Below are 17,604 nucleotides of genomic sequence, written 5' to 3'. Positions count from 1 at the left end.
TGTTTTCTCTTTTTTTATGCTTTAGTCATCATTTTATTTTTATATATCTCTCTCTCTCTCTCTCTCTTTGAATATTCTTTTTATTGTCTCCTTAATCAAATGAAAATGCTATTGAACCAGATATTTGATATTGTGGCAATTGTAAAAGTTTATTTAAATGACAATCATTTTGTTGCAATTTGCAAAAACAAATTTGTTTATTAATCAACACACAAATTGAATATTATTTAATGGCAAACAAAAATTTTAATTTATTCTTATACAAATTGTTTGATTATTTAGTTATCAGCAAAAGTTTGATAAATACATATATATAAGGATGTCTGCATGTTGCAAATATATATATAAAAAATAGCTACTAGAAAAATAATTAAACGATAATATTTTGCTAAACTATAAATAACCTTTTTTATCGCATCTATTAACGACATTTCTACATATACATATACGTAACACGATTAATTCTTAATTTGATAATCTTAATATTTATCAATGACAATCTTAATAATATTATTGGATATCCCATTGAGGGAAAACCTGATCTCGGATTCACGCACATATAGATAGATGGGCAATTCACGTTGGTTCTCTTTGTGGACAATTTCATATCGTACAATATCAGAAATTCCGTGTGTCAGATTTTCCGTCATATCTTTGCAATTGCTCAATTTCAAATGTCTTAATTTTGGGCAACCTATAATTAAACGAAAAACGCCAGTGACCTTAATATCATTGTAAGATATTGTAGCAAGGCTTTCAAGATTTTTAAGGTTTGAAAACTCTCGCAGAACAGCATCAGTCATGGCCTGTTCGGCCGGCTTCACGAAAAGTTCCCGCAATCCTCTTAAGTTTGCAATTCGCAAAAGTATTGTTTCATTCATCCTAAAGTCAATCTTTAAATGTTCCAATTGCTGAGATTTTATGGCAACAATCTGATTAACAAGTTCTCCTAATAAATTAAAGTATTTGTTTGCAATATATAAATTATAAGGGCGTACGAGTTCAAATTGAATTGTCTTAAGCTTAGGCAATTTTGCTATTTTCTGATATTGATCTGGTTCTGCAATATCAAAAGTGAAAGTTTCTAACGAATTCAGATAGTCATAGATATCAGATGGAACGTCGGAAAAATTTCGAAGGTCAAGTTCCCTTAAGTTTGGTAAAGACTTGCAAATCTGGATTAAATGGTTTGGTGATATTCCTTTACATCCAATAATGGTCAGAGTCTCAATCGACTCTGGAAGTTTTAGATCACTTACTGTTGTGAGTTCTGGATTTTTCACACGTTTGAGACGATTCAGTTGTGCTATAAGCTTGAATGTCGTAACCCTAACTTGATCTATGGGGAAAAGACATCTATTTTCATATTGATCATATTGCAAAGAATAAAAAATGTACAGCCTTTTTAAATTTCTTAAATTTTTCAAAGCTTCTAAGATGTTATTATTAAGACTGCAATCAATAAATTCCAGATCCTCTAAATTCTCGTTACTGGCCAAAATTTTGAATACATTTTGATGACATAGATTAGCTTGCTTCAGCTTTAAGGAATTTAGATTGATGCAATTCTTTTCAAAATAATTTAAAAAACGTTCAAAAGGTAATTTCTGTGAACAATCGTCATACTCAATACTTTGAATAGATCGTCCACATATGAAGAAAAGGTCACGTATATCCCACTCCGATAATGAAATTTCGAATTTTATCGACTTGTGTAAAGTTCCCGTATCCAGTTCTCGAAAACGACTGCAGTATCGTAGGAAATGCACTTGATCGTTTAACTGTAAATATTCCAATATTTGGATCAGACAGTCATCTGGAATTTTCATTAAATGCGACTGCTCTATCTCTAAAGGGATAAAGGCATCTGGTTGACGCCAACTATGACTGGCCTCGATATAGATTCGATGTCCATTTACTTCGTGAATCCCAGAGCGCAAGACTTTAGCTGCATCGAGTGCTTTAACAAAAAATACGCATCCAGTTTTTCTGGCTTCTAAGGTATCCGAAATGGGAAACGAATTGACACGCAGAGACTTAACTTCTCCATAACCATTGAAATACGTAGACAAGTCTTCCTCCATCACCTGCAAACGACGAAAATGCTACACAAACAAGAGTAACGCTTCCTTGGGCAGGAACTTACCTGTGCTGGCATATAGTTGATATATAACTCGTGGACTACCAAGTGGTCTTCTGTGTAGCACACGTCATTTTCGACATAATAATTCTGACGGGCTGTATCGAGAGGCAAACGTAAATCAATGATCGGATAGATCTTGCCCAAAAAATACTTACTATTGCATTCCTTTTTGTTTACTTCCATTTTAAAAGGTCTAAAATTCAATTCTTCCATTTTTTTATGAAAAATTTATTTAGTTCTTTTTTTGAGTAAATGTACTTTTACTCAGTATTGCAGAAAGCTAGCGAGTAATTGTTTACATATTTGGAGGGAGTGCAGTTGATGTCATTCGAACCAGGGATGGGAAAATTAAGATTCTGTTACAAATATCGATATTGATGTAGTGACTTAGACTAAATTGTGTTCGTTAATTTTGAAAAAAATTCAATTGAAATGCGAAGAAACAAGTTTAGACTTGATAGAAACAATACGACTGTGAGATAATGGATTGAACACTTTAAAATGATCTTATCAACATTTAAACAAACTACAGATAAGCAACGTCTCAGATAACGAATATTGCGCATAACGAACGAAACGAAACGATGCACTTAACGAAAAGATGACGCGGAAAGGTGAAACAGATAAGGTAGAAACCTCAAATGTCTGTAAAATGTCTGACTGGGTTTAGCAACGAAAAAGGGGAAATCCCGAACATTACAGGGCTGTCTAGTGTGACCGTTTCAGCATTTTAGACATCTTCTTCCATTCAATACATATATTTAGTTTCTTGAAAAATATTACACATTTACTTTCTTTTAATAAATTTTTTCAGTTTTTTCAAAGTTTTAATACAGTTTATGTTAATTTTTTTCAATAAAAATTAAAACTAAAGCATATTGGAGTGAATTGTATTAATTTTACATTGATATTTCACTTAACTGAACCCCTTGTGTTCGTTAATTAGCTCCGGTGAAAATTATTTCCTTTAATTTTGGAATATACATATGTATATATGTATATATTTTTTTTTTTTTGGTAAATAGAATGTCTATTTAAAAACTCCAGGTTACTCCGGGTGACTTCCCATATTTTCCTTAAATTGCATTCCGCCCAATTTCTGAGCGATTTTTAAATTGAAAAAACTTTAATGCAAATTAAGAGATGGATTTTTAAGTACGGCCCACGAAGTCTATGCCTTTTTATTATATTCAATTTTAGGTAAGACATATTGCCCAAAATACGTTCATACGCATATCTTGCATGTTTCTAATCTGATCTTAATAAAATTTGGTAGTTTGGTAGAAATAGATAAGATTAATTGGTCTGCCGCATATGATTGCAATAGTCCAAAAATTGCAAGTGCCAATCGATTTTTTCTAAATTATAGAGGCGGAAGTGGGCGTGGAAAAATATTAAAATATATACATACATTCTGCGCGCATACTAAACAAATCTACATAATAAATTTGGTGACTTTAGCTTTGTTAGTTTTCGGAAAAATCAGTTTGTGGAAGTCGGTGATTCAAAATTTTTCAATCGCCAATATCTGCGCGTCTTTTAAACAAGTTTACATACCAAATTTAATGTCGGTAGCTTTAATAGTTTTTAGCAAAATCTGTTTTATGTTAACTCCGAGGCTCTTATAGTCTCCGAGATCTGCGTGTGAATACAGACGGACGGACAGACGGACATGGCTAGATCGACTTCGATCCGACTTTATGGGGTCGGAGATTTTTGCCTGTTACATACATTTTGACGAATTTAATATACCATTTCATCCTATAAGTGCATGGTATAAAAATAAGCATTCTTTTTTGTTTGTATTCTACTTTATGGCTTTGTCTTCCTTTTTTTTATATTTTAGACTTGTAATCCACAATAAGTTTTCAGCGTTGAAATCGCGTTAAAATGTTAGAATGTTATAGTTGTTAGTAAATGGAAGATTTAAATGGTTTTATCAATTCACAGCTGTATCTGTGAGCGTTGCCAAGGGCTAATCTGGTTGTGGTTAATCCTGCACAACGATCTTATATATAAAAACATGGAAACATGTATGCAAAAAACGTGAAAACACAATTTAACTTTTACTAAAAATATTCTTATCCGTGAAAAAAAAGGGGTTGCAACTTGTAAAAGCTCTCTCGGACGAAAAAGATAAAGTTATTTTATTCCTGCTACACTAAAAACGTTTTAAACAGAAACAAAGAGAAGTAAACGGAATACTAAAAATAAAAAATAAAAATATGAGTATATATATAAAAAATGCAATGACAAGGATAATGGAACTCTGTATTGGAACTTTATATATGTATGTAAGTGAATCCTATTAAGTCGAAAAATACACTTCAGTGTCTAGTGGTAAAATTCATACTTTGTCCTTTATTTGTTATTCCATTTTCATTTCTTTTTTTTTCTTCCAATCCTTCAACTTTATGGCTTCTGCCACCATGTGGACAACTGCCTTTCGATATATGCATGTATCTTGTCTTTTTTCTTTTCCCCCCTCCCCCTTTTTCAGCATTCGTAGACAACATTGTGGCAAATGTCTGTAGGTCACCCAGTTTGAATGAGAAATCGGACCGAAAAGCATTTGAAATTTAAAATTCATAGAATTTGCATAAATTTACCCATATGAGAGTATATTAAATTACAAAGCAGATTGTCTTGGTTTTATTTTGTGTGTGTATATTTCTAGATATTATTATATATAGGTACCTAGGAATTGAAATAGAAACAGATTAGTAAATCTATTCCTGTCATGAGTCAGTTGGTTCTTGGTTCAAAATTCTGCTGGTGCTTCCATTGTTAACTTAATTTTCATAATCATTTTATAAATTTAATTTAGTTTAACTAAATTATTCTTTATAAAAGGTGATAAAACTTTTAAGTGCAAAAAAAAAAAATTCTTGTTTAAATTTTGGCAAAAAAAATGTTATACCTCAATTTAAATTTCATTCATTTCCCGTTCAAAAAGAAAGCTTGATTAGTTAGTCTTCCGTTTTGGCCAACAAACTGGCAAAGACTGACTAAAGCTAGCATCCTGATAATCCTGTGGATGTTGTCTGACAGCCGTGTTCTCCCCCTTTTTGTTTTGTTTTTCATGGCACATTTCCATGCATATACCAAGGATTTTGCGTAGTGAATTTGAAAATAATGGGAACAGTGTGCTAGTGGAAGCCAACATTTATATTTGGTTCATTTCATGTTGGATTTTTGATTTATAATACTTGAGATTGTTCTGCAAAGGCTAATGCAGGCATAACATACATGTTACAACCCACAAAGTTAATCCCTAACGAAAGCGTCAAAGTCATACCCCTTATGAATTCCTCCCGTTGACCGACCATGGCCAGCTAAAAAAGGATTTGCTTCATGTTAAGCCTCATGTCAGCAAGCGTGAAAAGTCAACTCTTAAAAATGAAATATTGTTTAGCGGGTTGGTGGGCAAATTGCGGTATGCGGTTAGACCCCAAAAGCCTCACCAAGATCCAGCCCCATCTCTTACATAGCCCCTTTAGTTTCACTCTTTGTGTGTGTGTCCAGTCGTGCGCAATTGTGCGATTAGCCTAATGAGGTGTGCTGTAGCTGGAGAAGCAAGAGAGCTGGTCCAGTACCACCAAACGCCTGCCTGATTGATGGTCGTGATTGTTCAGTCCTGTCAGACCTATCCCTTAGCCAATGTTGTCCATTTCCCAAACCATTCTCTGTGTTGAATGTTATTATCTGTCTCATCCCAGGCACCAAAAAATAACCCAAATTCAAAATAAATGCAACAAAAAGAAGAAAAAAAAAATGAAATCAAAATACATTTTTGGCTTTGTGGCTGGCGGCAAGCTGCATGTGTAAAATTACCCAATTTGAAATGCATTTTCGTTGCATTAGGTGCTGTCAGACCAGGGGCGACAAATTTGCATATTATCCATCCAACCCATTCCAAAAAAAATACGGGTGGGACACCTGCCACACATATCTGCATAGCCCCAGGGGGGAGGTAGGTTCAGAGGTGCAATGAAGCAGTGGGTCGCTCGACAAATGCTGCTGCACATTTAATGGCAAACGATGATGGGTGAAGCGAAAAAGAAGAAGAAGGCTCGGCAAATGCTCCAAGGGTTCCATTAGCCAAAGAAAAACGTTAGATATGAGCATGTTTTTAAGCCAAATGCATGTATGGCCTCCGTTAGTTACCTCCAAAGTAAAGTGGCTAAATTGTTTTGATAGCCAAAAATGATTCCTTCCGTTAAGTGAAACCCCCAGTCAGCCAAGATCCAAGCTAAGGCTATACATATAAGTCTGTATGCATATAGATACCATTTTATATTCCAATATATTACCTTTACCACCAATGGAGTACATACATACATATGTACATAGAAGAGGGTCATTTGGCAACTAGGTAAATAACTTTTTAAGAAGCAAATTCTTTCTGTTCATTGTGTTATTTAATATAGTCTACTTTTAGGTTGAGAATATTACATTTGCTTGATACAGTTTAACTTTGCTTAAAGTTAAAAAGAATTTCCATTAGTAAAATTTATTCTCATTTAACTAAAATTTTAATACTCTTTAATTCATTTTTGAACGAGTTCTAGCTTTTGAAATGACACCCTAGTTTGGGTTGCCAAAATTAACATTGTCATTCTTGTCATAATGGAATTCGTTTTAGTTCATCAATTAAAATGTTGTTATTGTAGTTTTACTTATATTTTATTTGGTTTAATTGGAAAAAATTTGCGTTTTATTTTGGAAATAGGAATTCGAATGAAAATGACAATCAATTTGATGTAATAATTGCTTGTCTGATATTTATTTGTTAGTTTTAAATGAGATATTGCATTTGGGGTATAATGAAATTATTTTCTAATTATAAAAATGTGCCACAACTAATAAGAAGAGTACAGCTTAAATTTTAGGAGCCCTACATAGAACTATACACTTAGTTTTAGATTTAAGAAGAGACAACATGGTAGAAGAATATTTTTCTTAGAAATTTTAAATAGCAATCTCAATTCGTAGAATAGATTTTGAGTGGATTAAATATATAAATAAAGAATTGTGCCTTGGCCAGTATATCTAGATCTGACTTATACGCCTTGAGGCTAGTCAAAGTTAGTAAATTTAATGTAGCAATTACAATTTTATGTGGCTGAGTAGAAGATATTAGTTATTGCATATGGAAAAGTTAGCTAATTCACTCTCTTTCTAATTATGTTCTATCTTACATTACCCAAAGTTCCTTAATAATGCCCGTTCCTTTCTTCAATCGTTTGAACTATGGTTTTTCTTACGTTTTTACAGAGTAGTGAAACTTTGTCAAAGTCAAAATTAATTAATTTACTCACATATTTAAGACCTAAATAAATATATATAATTGGCAAACCTTAATTGTACAGAAGTGCAAGAATATTAAGGGGATTCTATTTTATGTATTAAGAATCAAAAAGTATTCAAATTCTTTGTATGCGATTACTTTGAGTGCAGTCTATTCCAAAGAGATCGCATTCAATAGATTTGAAGCAGCAAATTACCCTTAAAAAAATTCAAAATATAAAAAGAACTATGTTTAATAACTTAAACACGCTCATAAAGTTACAATTGTAGAATTTTTTAATGATTAAAATTTAGCAAGATTTATTTTCGAAATCAAAATATAAGTGCTTCGTTGGCATTAATTTGAAATTATCCTTTAAATGTTATTATACTTAAATTATTCCCCTTTTGTAAGTATCTGAGTCTTCTTTTTTTCAAGCTCCAACTTCAATGTCAACAACTCAGACTCGGAAACTTCACGGATTGCTCGGAAATGTGTCATGGCTGGCGGAAGTGTGTGAAGACGTAAAAATAACATAATTTTTAACTTTTTGCATGACTTATTGATATGTACATATAACAATTCGTAGCAGAAAATATGTTCTCAAATAATGTATTAATGCTTATTTACAACAAATCCGGTTAGGTAAGTAATTGATAATGCCTCACAGTGAAGAAATGTGGGTACATTTTTTGGGATGTTAGGGCATTATATAAATTACATTTTATATTGACTATTTTGCTTTACAGAATGCATTCTCTATTGCAGGAGATAAGAGTGAGAAGAATGTGTGAATACGTGATCCATAATCAAGCCACCTTTCTCCATGGGAGAAAAACATCATAAAATATGAATACAAAACACTTTCCACATACATGCATGAAACACAAGAGCAAAAGCAAGAGAATGATGATGATGATAATAATGATGATAACGAAGAAGAAGAAGAAGAAGTTTTAATTGCTTTTCCGCATGCAACTTGTTGTGAGAGTCTTCGATTAAATTGTCATGGTAGTTTCCACACCCAAGAGCAAATCCACATCCTTTTCTCCATCGTCTTCCTCCTCCTCCTCCATGATTTCAACCGCACCCTCGACGCACTGCATCCTAACACACACAGACACGTGCACTTTACTATAGTATTTATGTGGCAAGTTTTTGAGATTATTTGATGAATATACAACATCCTAGTCCATAAAGAAAGACATGTGACAGGAGACTGACTCTAGCAACTGGAATGCTATAAAGTTGACAATCCTTAGAAGCTGTCACTATTCTCCACCCGTCCGACTTAAACCATTCCCCCCCCTATACCGTTCGCATCGCACTATATGCAGCATAACAAACAAGTATAAAATATTTATACCTTAATCAGTAGAAACTTGCTGCCTAGAGGCTGATGATGGAAGCCGCAAAAACTTCATTGTCAGAACTTTGACTGAACTTTGTTAGCCAAAAATTTGATGTTAATTACTTGTCGGCCTTGTTGTTGTTGTTGTTGGGAGTGTGGGTGTGTGCAAAACAAAAAGGACACAAAAACTAATATAACAAACTAACACAACTCATTTTGGGGTTTTGCACAAAAAAAAAACACCAACACAAAATAATATAAAACTACTTGAAACATCTTCTTTAATAACATCATTTTTCATTCAGTTTTATCTGCGATCTACCTTTAGGGATTGAGATAAGGACCAAGGATAGCCATGCTATTGGCTGCTCGTTAACACACACGCATGCACACACACACACTCACACACACAATCCATAAAGAATTGAATCTAGTTCTGCTCTTGACATTTACGTAGCTGATAAGGCATGGCAAGTCAGTGGGATTCTTATCCTAACCAGAAGGAAGGATGCAACTGCTAGAAGGCAGGGGTGAATGAAACATGTCGTAATCATTTGCGCCAGTTGTCTTAGCGTTGAAAGATGGCCAAAGCAAAGGATGCAAGCAACATCTTCATTCTCATTCTCTCTTATCCGTTAGGCCACAAAAACATCCACAAACCACAAACACATACATTCTAATATAACAACAAAAAAAAAAAAAAACTAAATGGATGAATGGTAGGATTGTTGTTTTTGCTGCTGTTGTTATTGTTGTTGTGGGGGGAGGTGTTGGTCGGTTGGGAGGATGTGTGGTAAATGCACGTGCAAAACATCAAGCTATGCAATTTCGCAAATTGTCTTGAAAATGTTAGAATGCTGCTGCATTTCATTCCGGACTTTTATCCCTCCTCCGTGTATAGAAACTTAGGACGGGGAGGATTTTAGAGGAAAATTATGACAGTGCTAGTCGAGTTTGAGGTTGATGCATCTATGGCTATGCATGGCTGGGAATTCGGTTTTCGTTCAATGTGCAGGTCAGCAATAAAAGTTTCCTCTTTTTTTTTGGCCAAAAAACCCAGAGAAATACACAAACTTAAAGAGCTTCAAGACAATACAAAAAGCAATTTGCTGGGCCAAATGCGCTTATTGGCATATACACCACAAAAATATACATATACACACATACATACATACAATGCTTTTCATATATCTACAAGGACGGACTTTGGGGTAGTTGAAAGGGAGCTAAACTATCGAGTAATTAAAAAGAATTCCAAAGCTTAAACTGATAAGCAAAGGATGAAATTCATTTTTGACTTTCAATAGAACTAGAAAATATAGAACATATTAAGGAAATATTTGACCAAAACCCAGCTTCAATGTATAATGAAATTCATTACTTTGCAAAAGTAAAAAAATTATGAGAACTTTCCAATGATTTCATTTTATTTAAGTTAATAATCCAAAGGCTTAAGAGATTATTTAATTTGAATCTTTAATTAATAATTTTAAAGTAATAATGGCAATTTGATAAACTTATTATAAATAATTTTTTAAAAAAATCAAACAATTTGGGTAATTTTAGGTTTTTAAAAACTAAAAAAAAATATTGAATAAAATATTTTCAAAAATTATACACATATTTACCAAAGTTTTAACTATGATACATGAATTTTTCAAAAAGAAATGTTGGATAATAAATAAATTACATTCTTTATTGTAAAGCGCCAGAAATAATTGTCTTCAAGAATGGTAATTTCTTAGATATTAAATATAGACAGATTGAAATCATTTCTTGTCATTATTCCGCTCCTGAATTATGAGTACAAGACAAAAGCATCAAAGAGCCTACCGGAAAAAGGCTTCGTTTTGCTCTGTAGCGAACAATCAGCCAACTCAACTAACTTGGTTAATTGCATTAAGGGCCAAAAGGAAACTTATGTATGTATGTATGTATATGTAGATGTAAATGTACTTATGTATGTATTATATTACCAAGAGCACTTAATTTCGGACACAGCTGTTCATTTTCATAGTTTCAAGAAGTTTATTCGTCAGCTGCAAGACGAAAATTGGCCATAGGCAAGACGAACAAGAAGTAGAAGTAGAAGTGAAAGTAGTACGTAGTAGAAGAGAAAGCAGTACGTAGTAGTACTCACAAAAGTTTTTTAAGGCAATGGTCGTTATTGTTGTTATTATTGAATGGAAAGCATCTGTCGATAGAGTTTAATAAATAACTATTACGACCGACTATGAATATGCATTTAAACTTTAATATGGCCTTTAATTTAATTCATGTTCTTTTATAGCTCTTTTTTTATGTTGTATGCTAATTAAATGAAGCCAATATAATAAAATTGAATTGTTTAATAAACATAAAGCAATTAGTTTTTGAAATGGAAAAATATACTTTAATTTTAATGGAGACTCAACAGAGAATGAAATTTTTGTCAGTCATTTGGGAGCTGAAAATTGGCGACTGACAATTCTTTGGCTAAATTTGGTCAGTTTGGAGGGTAAAAATCGATTGTGAAATTGGTTCAGACAAAAAGAAATTAAACTGTAAAGTGAAAATTACTTTTACTGGGGTTTTTTTTTATTAAATTAGAAGTTACTATCAAACTCCTTTGTCATTCTTTGTAAAAGTAAGCTCAAAAAGCCTTTTACAGAAAAATTTGGTTGTAATTTTTTATTGTCCAAGTCTGGACAGATTTTAATTATACTTAACAACAAAAAATTCATTGCAAAAATTGAAAGAACTTGTTCGATAATCCTGTTTTTAAAGACAAATTTGTTAAGTGTCTGACCTTTGTCTAATTCTTATCTAATTTTAAGTTAAACATAAGAAAGATTATTAAAATTTAACTTATAACTTGAAAAGCAAATGATATTTTTTCTATTACCGCCCACCACTTAAGTGACTTCTGCAATCTTTGGCTACTTGTGGGCAAGTTCCTTTACCGGAAACTGTCTGCCAAAAGCCACCTTAACCGCCAACAAGATGAGGTCCCAGGGGTAAGAGCTTAATACATTGAAGCAGAGCATTTCTACACATAACAAATGATTACTTTTTAACCTGACCTCTCTTTATGAAAAGGAAAAGTAATTGTATTTCTATTATGCAAGCTTCGTGGTCACCAGGAAATGGAAAAGTAATTGTATTATGCATAATTAAAGTATATGTAGTTCATGACTTGACATCTTTTCGAACCTTGCTCTCCAAAGGACAAAAGAAAAGGGATAAGTGCAAATGTTTTATTTGATTTATAGTAAGGGTTAGAATAAGTAAAAAGACACAAAGAAGATTACATTTTAAGACCTTTGGGGTATAGTTCTTTTGTATGCCAGATATTTGGTTTATTTTCCAATTCGAATGCCTTATGTTTGATTTCAGCAATTTGTGTGGACGATCTTTTCCAGGAAATTAACTCTGTTAGAGGTTTTAATATGAGAAAATAGAAAATCTCGGCCAATGAGATGACACTGAAACCCATAAAAAGTCCCATTACGCCGCCAATATTAGCTGAAACGAAATCAATTAAACTCTTTCGTGTTTCAAAGACTGTCAAATACTTACACAAAAATTCAGTTAGACCAATGTAAACATTTTTCATGTTGCCATAGTAGACACTTTCCCGATAATAGACATTCATCACAGCAATATTGTCCCTTAGATAAACTTTACTCATATTGCCCACCAAAGGATTGGCCATTTTGAAATTCCGACTGGCCAAGGGAAAGGGAAAACCACTCGCCATATAAGTGAGATCGAAACAACTGGGCAAACATTGTTTTCGACACTTGGCCCAATTAGGACGCATCTCAGAGCGTTGAGCTTGTTTTACACAAAATGTATCCCTCATCAAGCAGATGCTGGCATTTTCATAGATCTTTGGATAATCAAAGGGCAGACAAGAGCAGGAATCATAGAGATACATGGCCAAACATTCATTCTCGCAATTCCGACGTGTGTAAATTTCATAGAAAAGCAAAGTCTGTTCATTCCTAAAAACACATTGCCGACGATCCCGAGAAATTGATCTTATAGCTGAGACTGCTTCACCACGATTAACTTCTATGCGATAGTTGGTCTCGTGTCCAATGGCAGTGATGAGACCAGCCTCCTTAACACTAGGCACCTCTATGGGATTATGGAAAAAGACCTGCAGATGAAAAATCTTTAGTGAAGTTCACCAAAGATCCTTTTTTATATAAATGTTTACCTTAAAGCCTGGTCCATTTGTCGAGGAACAATAATACTCATTCAATTGGGCATCCATAACTACAGTGAAACCCAATGAAATGCCAGGTCCTATTAAAATATTTAAATAAAATTTATCATAGTTTAAAAAAATATAATTTTTTTACCAATTGCTGCACTAGGATAATACTTTTCGGGTAAGACATTTGGATAACCTGTTTCTGGATTCCATTTGACGGGCACAAACCCAAGACGATTTGTTAAATTTCGAGTGCTGCTTCGACTAAAAATAAAACTTGATGATTTAAACTGTATTTCTTTACTGATTTAGACTCACTGTGTTTTATATAGAAATTCTGGTGGTAGAAAATTAAAAACACAACATAAACCCTCATCAGTTATAATGGCACGAAATAAATCCATGCAATCATATTGTATGGAACTAAATCGACAATAGAGCAACATTTGTTCACAAGGCTGTGAGTTGGCGGCAACAAATTCGGAAATTTGTAATGTATTATTTCTCAAGTTGCTCGCAAAAGGTGATGAATCATCTTCAAATTCTTCTGAATCCTCATTGCAGAGAAGTTTTAGTATGGCACTCTCCTTGGAATCTCTGTAAAGATAATCCTTTAGTAGAAAACTATAGATGAGAACCTTTTTAAGACTTACGCCTGATACATATCCACTTTACTGCGCAGTACTTGATTCATATTACAAATGGTTATGGCTGGAAATGGTACCTTTAAGACGGAAGTGGCATGAGGACTAATGCCAATGATAACTGGTGTACTCTCCCATTTGATATAGATATTGGTTATCAATTGGCAGGTCATCACAAAGGCAGCCACAAAGGAGCAGAGAAAGAATAATCTGAAAAAAGGAAGATATTGCTATATAAAACCACAGTCTTTGATGAAACCTTCTTGGTTTTACCTCTCCCAATTGCTTAATTTGGCATCTCCTACAAATTTCAGACCATGTAGACCAGTTTCTTTTAAAAATATCACCAGACTTTTCTTAAAACTTCTATATAGAAATTTATGTGTGGATAATGGTTTTTTAGACTCAGCCATGTTGAAGTGTTAACAAGAAAGTGTTCAAAACTAAAGTGTGTCATATCATTGAATCGTTTCTTTAACTAACCAAATTTAGATACAATTTAGTTAATTACATTTTCAATTTAATTACTTAGTTATAAGACGTCTTTTGAGGGGGCGTTCGAACCTGCTTTGGATATACATATGTATATAGTTAGAGAGATAAGGTAAGGCAAATCGGATGTTTATTTCTGTAGGAACCGGTGATGAGGTACCGATAGACAACAAAAGAACCAGAAGCGGTCATCGTTTCTGAAGCCAGTTCGTGGGGCTAGGCCGGCATAACCTAATAATAAATGACGGTCACACTGGACTTGGAAGTTTGCAACGAAAGCGAGCACACGCTTCGGGACAGACCTGGAGCCAATTTCTTTTCTTTTTTATATCAAAGCCATAATATTCAATTGTCAAACTAACCGCCAATAAAAACCCGTAAAATAAATACCACAAATTGGGGGCTCAACCGGGATGGCAGCTTAAAAGTGAAACAATTGATATTGGCTATTGAATTTTACAAATTCGTTAAAACTTGTAAAATTCTAAGAAGGAGGGAGACAGCAAGTGACGCTGCCTCGAAGAAACGTTCACGTGAGAGGAAGAGAGATAGCTGCAGTAAAAGCGCGGTATCGGCGAGCAACAAGAACTAGAAAATTTGGCCGACGAGGGAGACAGCAAGTGACGCTGACATAAGGAAACTGCAGAAGGAGTGAGAAAGCTGATCAGAAAGGTGGTTCTGGAATTTTCGCAGCACGTGACGAAATATTCGTGAAGTTTGGCCGAAGAAGGTACCATTGAGGTACACCAGCAATAATAAGGCAAGGCAGGAACGGATCGAAGGGCAACAACGATTCCGGTTGCAAGATTGATTCAAGGTTGCAAAGGCGATACGAGGCTGCCACAACGGAGGCTGTGTAGATTGCTGGAGAAGTGTACAGTAGTTTACCAGTGTTGGTGGCAACAACGTTTCAAGGTTGTGATAACTGCTGGAGAAGTGTACAGCGGTTAGCCAGGGCTGGACGCAACGAATTTGAAATTCTACAGAGACTAGCGTTGAGTTCTAGGAGTGAACTGCGTTAGTAGTGGACAAAATCTGGTGGTGACGGCGTGAACAACGGAGACTAGCGTTGAGTTCTAGGAGTGAACTGCGTTAGTAGTGGACAAAATCTGGTGGTGACGGCGTGAACAACGGAGACTAGCGTTGAGTTCTAGGAGTGAACTGCGTTGGTGGCGGTGGTGTGATCAACTTCTGGTGGCGGCGGCGTGAGAAAATTTTGGCAGCGGCAACAACTCAAAGGTTGGCGAGAAACTTCAATATTGTTGCTGAGAGAGGATTTGTGAAGGAATTTGGCGATAAGACTAATCAACATCGAAGACGACGACAAAGCAGGACGACGTGGGACCAACGAAAGACGGGAAAAGCGTATGTTATTCAGATCTAGCGAAAACTGATAACAATTTTCAAAGCTAGAAAATAATACTAACATAGTATAAGAAGAATTGTACGTTATTTTAAGTTCTTGTAATTGAGATGGAGCTTGCAGAGATTCTGTCTCTAAGCGTGGTGGCTTTGCGATCGAAATTATCCGAACTAGGGCTACCTACGACTGGCAGGAAACGGGATTTGCAGAATAGGTTACTCACCCATTATGGTGTGCAGGAGGAAGATGAGGAATCAGACGATCAGTCAGTGGTAACAGCGAATGGGGGACTAGAGATTGCAGCAGAAAACGTAGTTAGACCCGAGAGATCATGGTTTACTTTGAAAGATGTGGAGGACAGTGTGTCACAGTATTCTGGTTCAGATATTCCTAACATTGCTCAATGGATTGAAGAACTAGAAGAATGTGCAGCCACGGTACAGTGGAATGAATTACAGTTATTTGTGTATGGAAAACAGTTATTGTGTGGGGCGGCAAAATCTTTCATAAGGAGTCAGAGAAATATTAAAAACTGGAGTTCTTTGAAAACAGCTCTTCAGGCTGAGTTTAGTGTAAAAATATCTTCAGCTGCAGTACATAAAAAGTTAAATCAGCGCCAACAGAAGAAAGGCGAAACTCTAAATGAATACTTATATGCATTGATGGAAATTGCGAAGCCGGTAAACGTAGATGAGGAGAGTCTGATAGAGTACTTCGTTAAAGGTATTCCGGATACAAAAACCAACAAAATGATGTTATTCCAAGCTCGCAATATTTCAGAGTTAAAGTTTCAAATCGAAGTTTATAAGAAGGGGCGTGATTCATACAGGGCAACGAACAGATTTGAAAGTAAGGCATATGGTTCAAGTGAAGCACAGGCAGTACAGGCTCGAGAGAGAAAATGTTTTGGTTGCGGAGAGGCGACTCATTTAAGAAAAGATTGTCCTAAGTTCGATCGAAAGTGTTTTAAGTGCGGTCAGCCAGGTCATCGTGCAGCTCAGTGTAGTATCGAAACGCAGATTAAACGAGAAAAGCACGCGAATGTTGTTCAACATGACAAAGTTGAAGTTAGTTCGAGTACGTTCACTCCGTCTGGGTTAGAGCTAAAGAAGGTTAGCTATGAGAATATTGAATTTAAAGGGCTCATAGATACAGGAGCAGATATGTGCTTGATTCGTCGAAGTATTTTTTGGAAGCTAGGAGTTAAACAACTAACAGGTCCTGGAAAGTGTTTGGTAGGAATAGGAGATGCGAAAATTTTAACGTTTGGTAGTTTCTCTTTAATGGTGATCATCGACAAAATCAAAATAGTAGTTGAGTTTCATGTAGTTCCCGATGAGGACATGGGGTTTGACGCTATTTTGGGAAGAACGATTCTTGATAGTGTTGACATGAAGGTAACAAAAAATGGCACTCAGTTTTTGATTAGCAGTAAGCAGAAGTTAGAAGAAGAAAATACTGAATCTGTTGAGGATTGGATGAAACAATTTGAAGATGTCTGCACAGTTTTTGAAGGGAAGGACGAAATCGGTTTAGAGTTGTCTCATTTAAGCCAAGAACAGGCTAAAGAGGTCGAAATGATAGTTGAGCGATACAAGCCAAAACGCAATCCTGATGCGAAGATTGAAATGAGAATTATTTTGAAAGATGATATTCCCGTATACCAACACCCAAGACGGTTGGCCTACTGCGATCAGCAGATTGTAGATAATCAGATACAAGAATGGCTTGAGGAAGGAATTATTCGAGATAGTACATCAGTGTATGCATCCCCTATAGTATTGGTAGCAAAGTCAAACGGAGCTAAAAGGTTGTGCTGCGATTATAGAAAATTGAATGAAAAGATAATTCGCGATAATTTTCCGATAGTATTGATGGACAGTGTAATTGATCAATTGCAAGGAGGAAAGGTTTTTACTACACTGGACTTGAAGAACGGATATTTTCATGTACCAGTAGAAGCAAGTTCGCAAAAGTTCACGGCATTTGTTACCCAGAAAGGACAGTACGAATTCTTATATGTACCGTTTGGTATCTCAAACTCTCCAGCGGTCTTTACGAGATTCATGATGGCAGCAATGCAGGAGTTGATTCAGAAAGGTATAGCGATCGTATATATG

General features: G+C 34.9%; 2 protein-coding genes across 2 annotated transcripts; both read right to left on the bottom strand.

Moving 5' to 3' along the window:
- Positions 1-368: 368 nt before the first annotated feature.
- Positions 369-2,507, bottom strand: LOC111518814. Its single transcript, XM_047009547.1, has 3 exons — positions 2,299-2,507; positions 2,147-2,238; positions 369-2,087 (listed from the first exon to the last, which is right to left on the bottom strand). Exons 1-3 carry the CDS (start codon positions 2,354-2,356, stop codon positions 480-482), a joined length of 1,758 nt encoding a protein of 585 aa, XP_046865503.1. The 5' UTR covers positions 2,357-2,507; the 3' UTR covers positions 369-479.
- Positions 2,508-12,015: 9,508 nt separating this feature from the next.
- LOC6638497 (pickpocket protein 28) lies at positions 12,016-14,240 on the bottom strand. Its single transcript, XM_002061222.3, has 7 exons — positions 13,903-14,240; positions 13,639-13,839; positions 13,304-13,582; positions 13,134-13,249; positions 12,989-13,077; positions 12,343-12,928; positions 12,016-12,288 (listed from the first exon to the last, which is right to left on the bottom strand). The coding sequence occupies exons 1-7, from the start codon at positions 14,040-14,042 to the stop codon at positions 12,071-12,073; spliced, it is 1,629 nt and encodes a 542-aa protein (XP_002061258.1). The 5' UTR covers positions 14,043-14,240; the 3' UTR covers positions 12,016-12,070.
- Positions 14,241-17,604: the final 3,364 nt, after the last annotated feature.

The sequence above is a fragment of the Drosophila willistoni genome (genome assembly GCF_018902025.1).
Source record: "Drosophila willistoni isolate 14030-0811.24 chromosome 2L unlocalized genomic scaffold, UCI_dwil_1.1 Seg139, whole genome shotgun sequence".
Taxonomy (NCBI): domain Eukaryota; kingdom Metazoa; phylum Arthropoda; class Insecta; order Diptera; family Drosophilidae; genus Drosophila; species Drosophila willistoni.
Note: the sequence above shows the minus strand (reverse complement) of the source record. Positions and strands in the feature narration are given on the sequence as shown.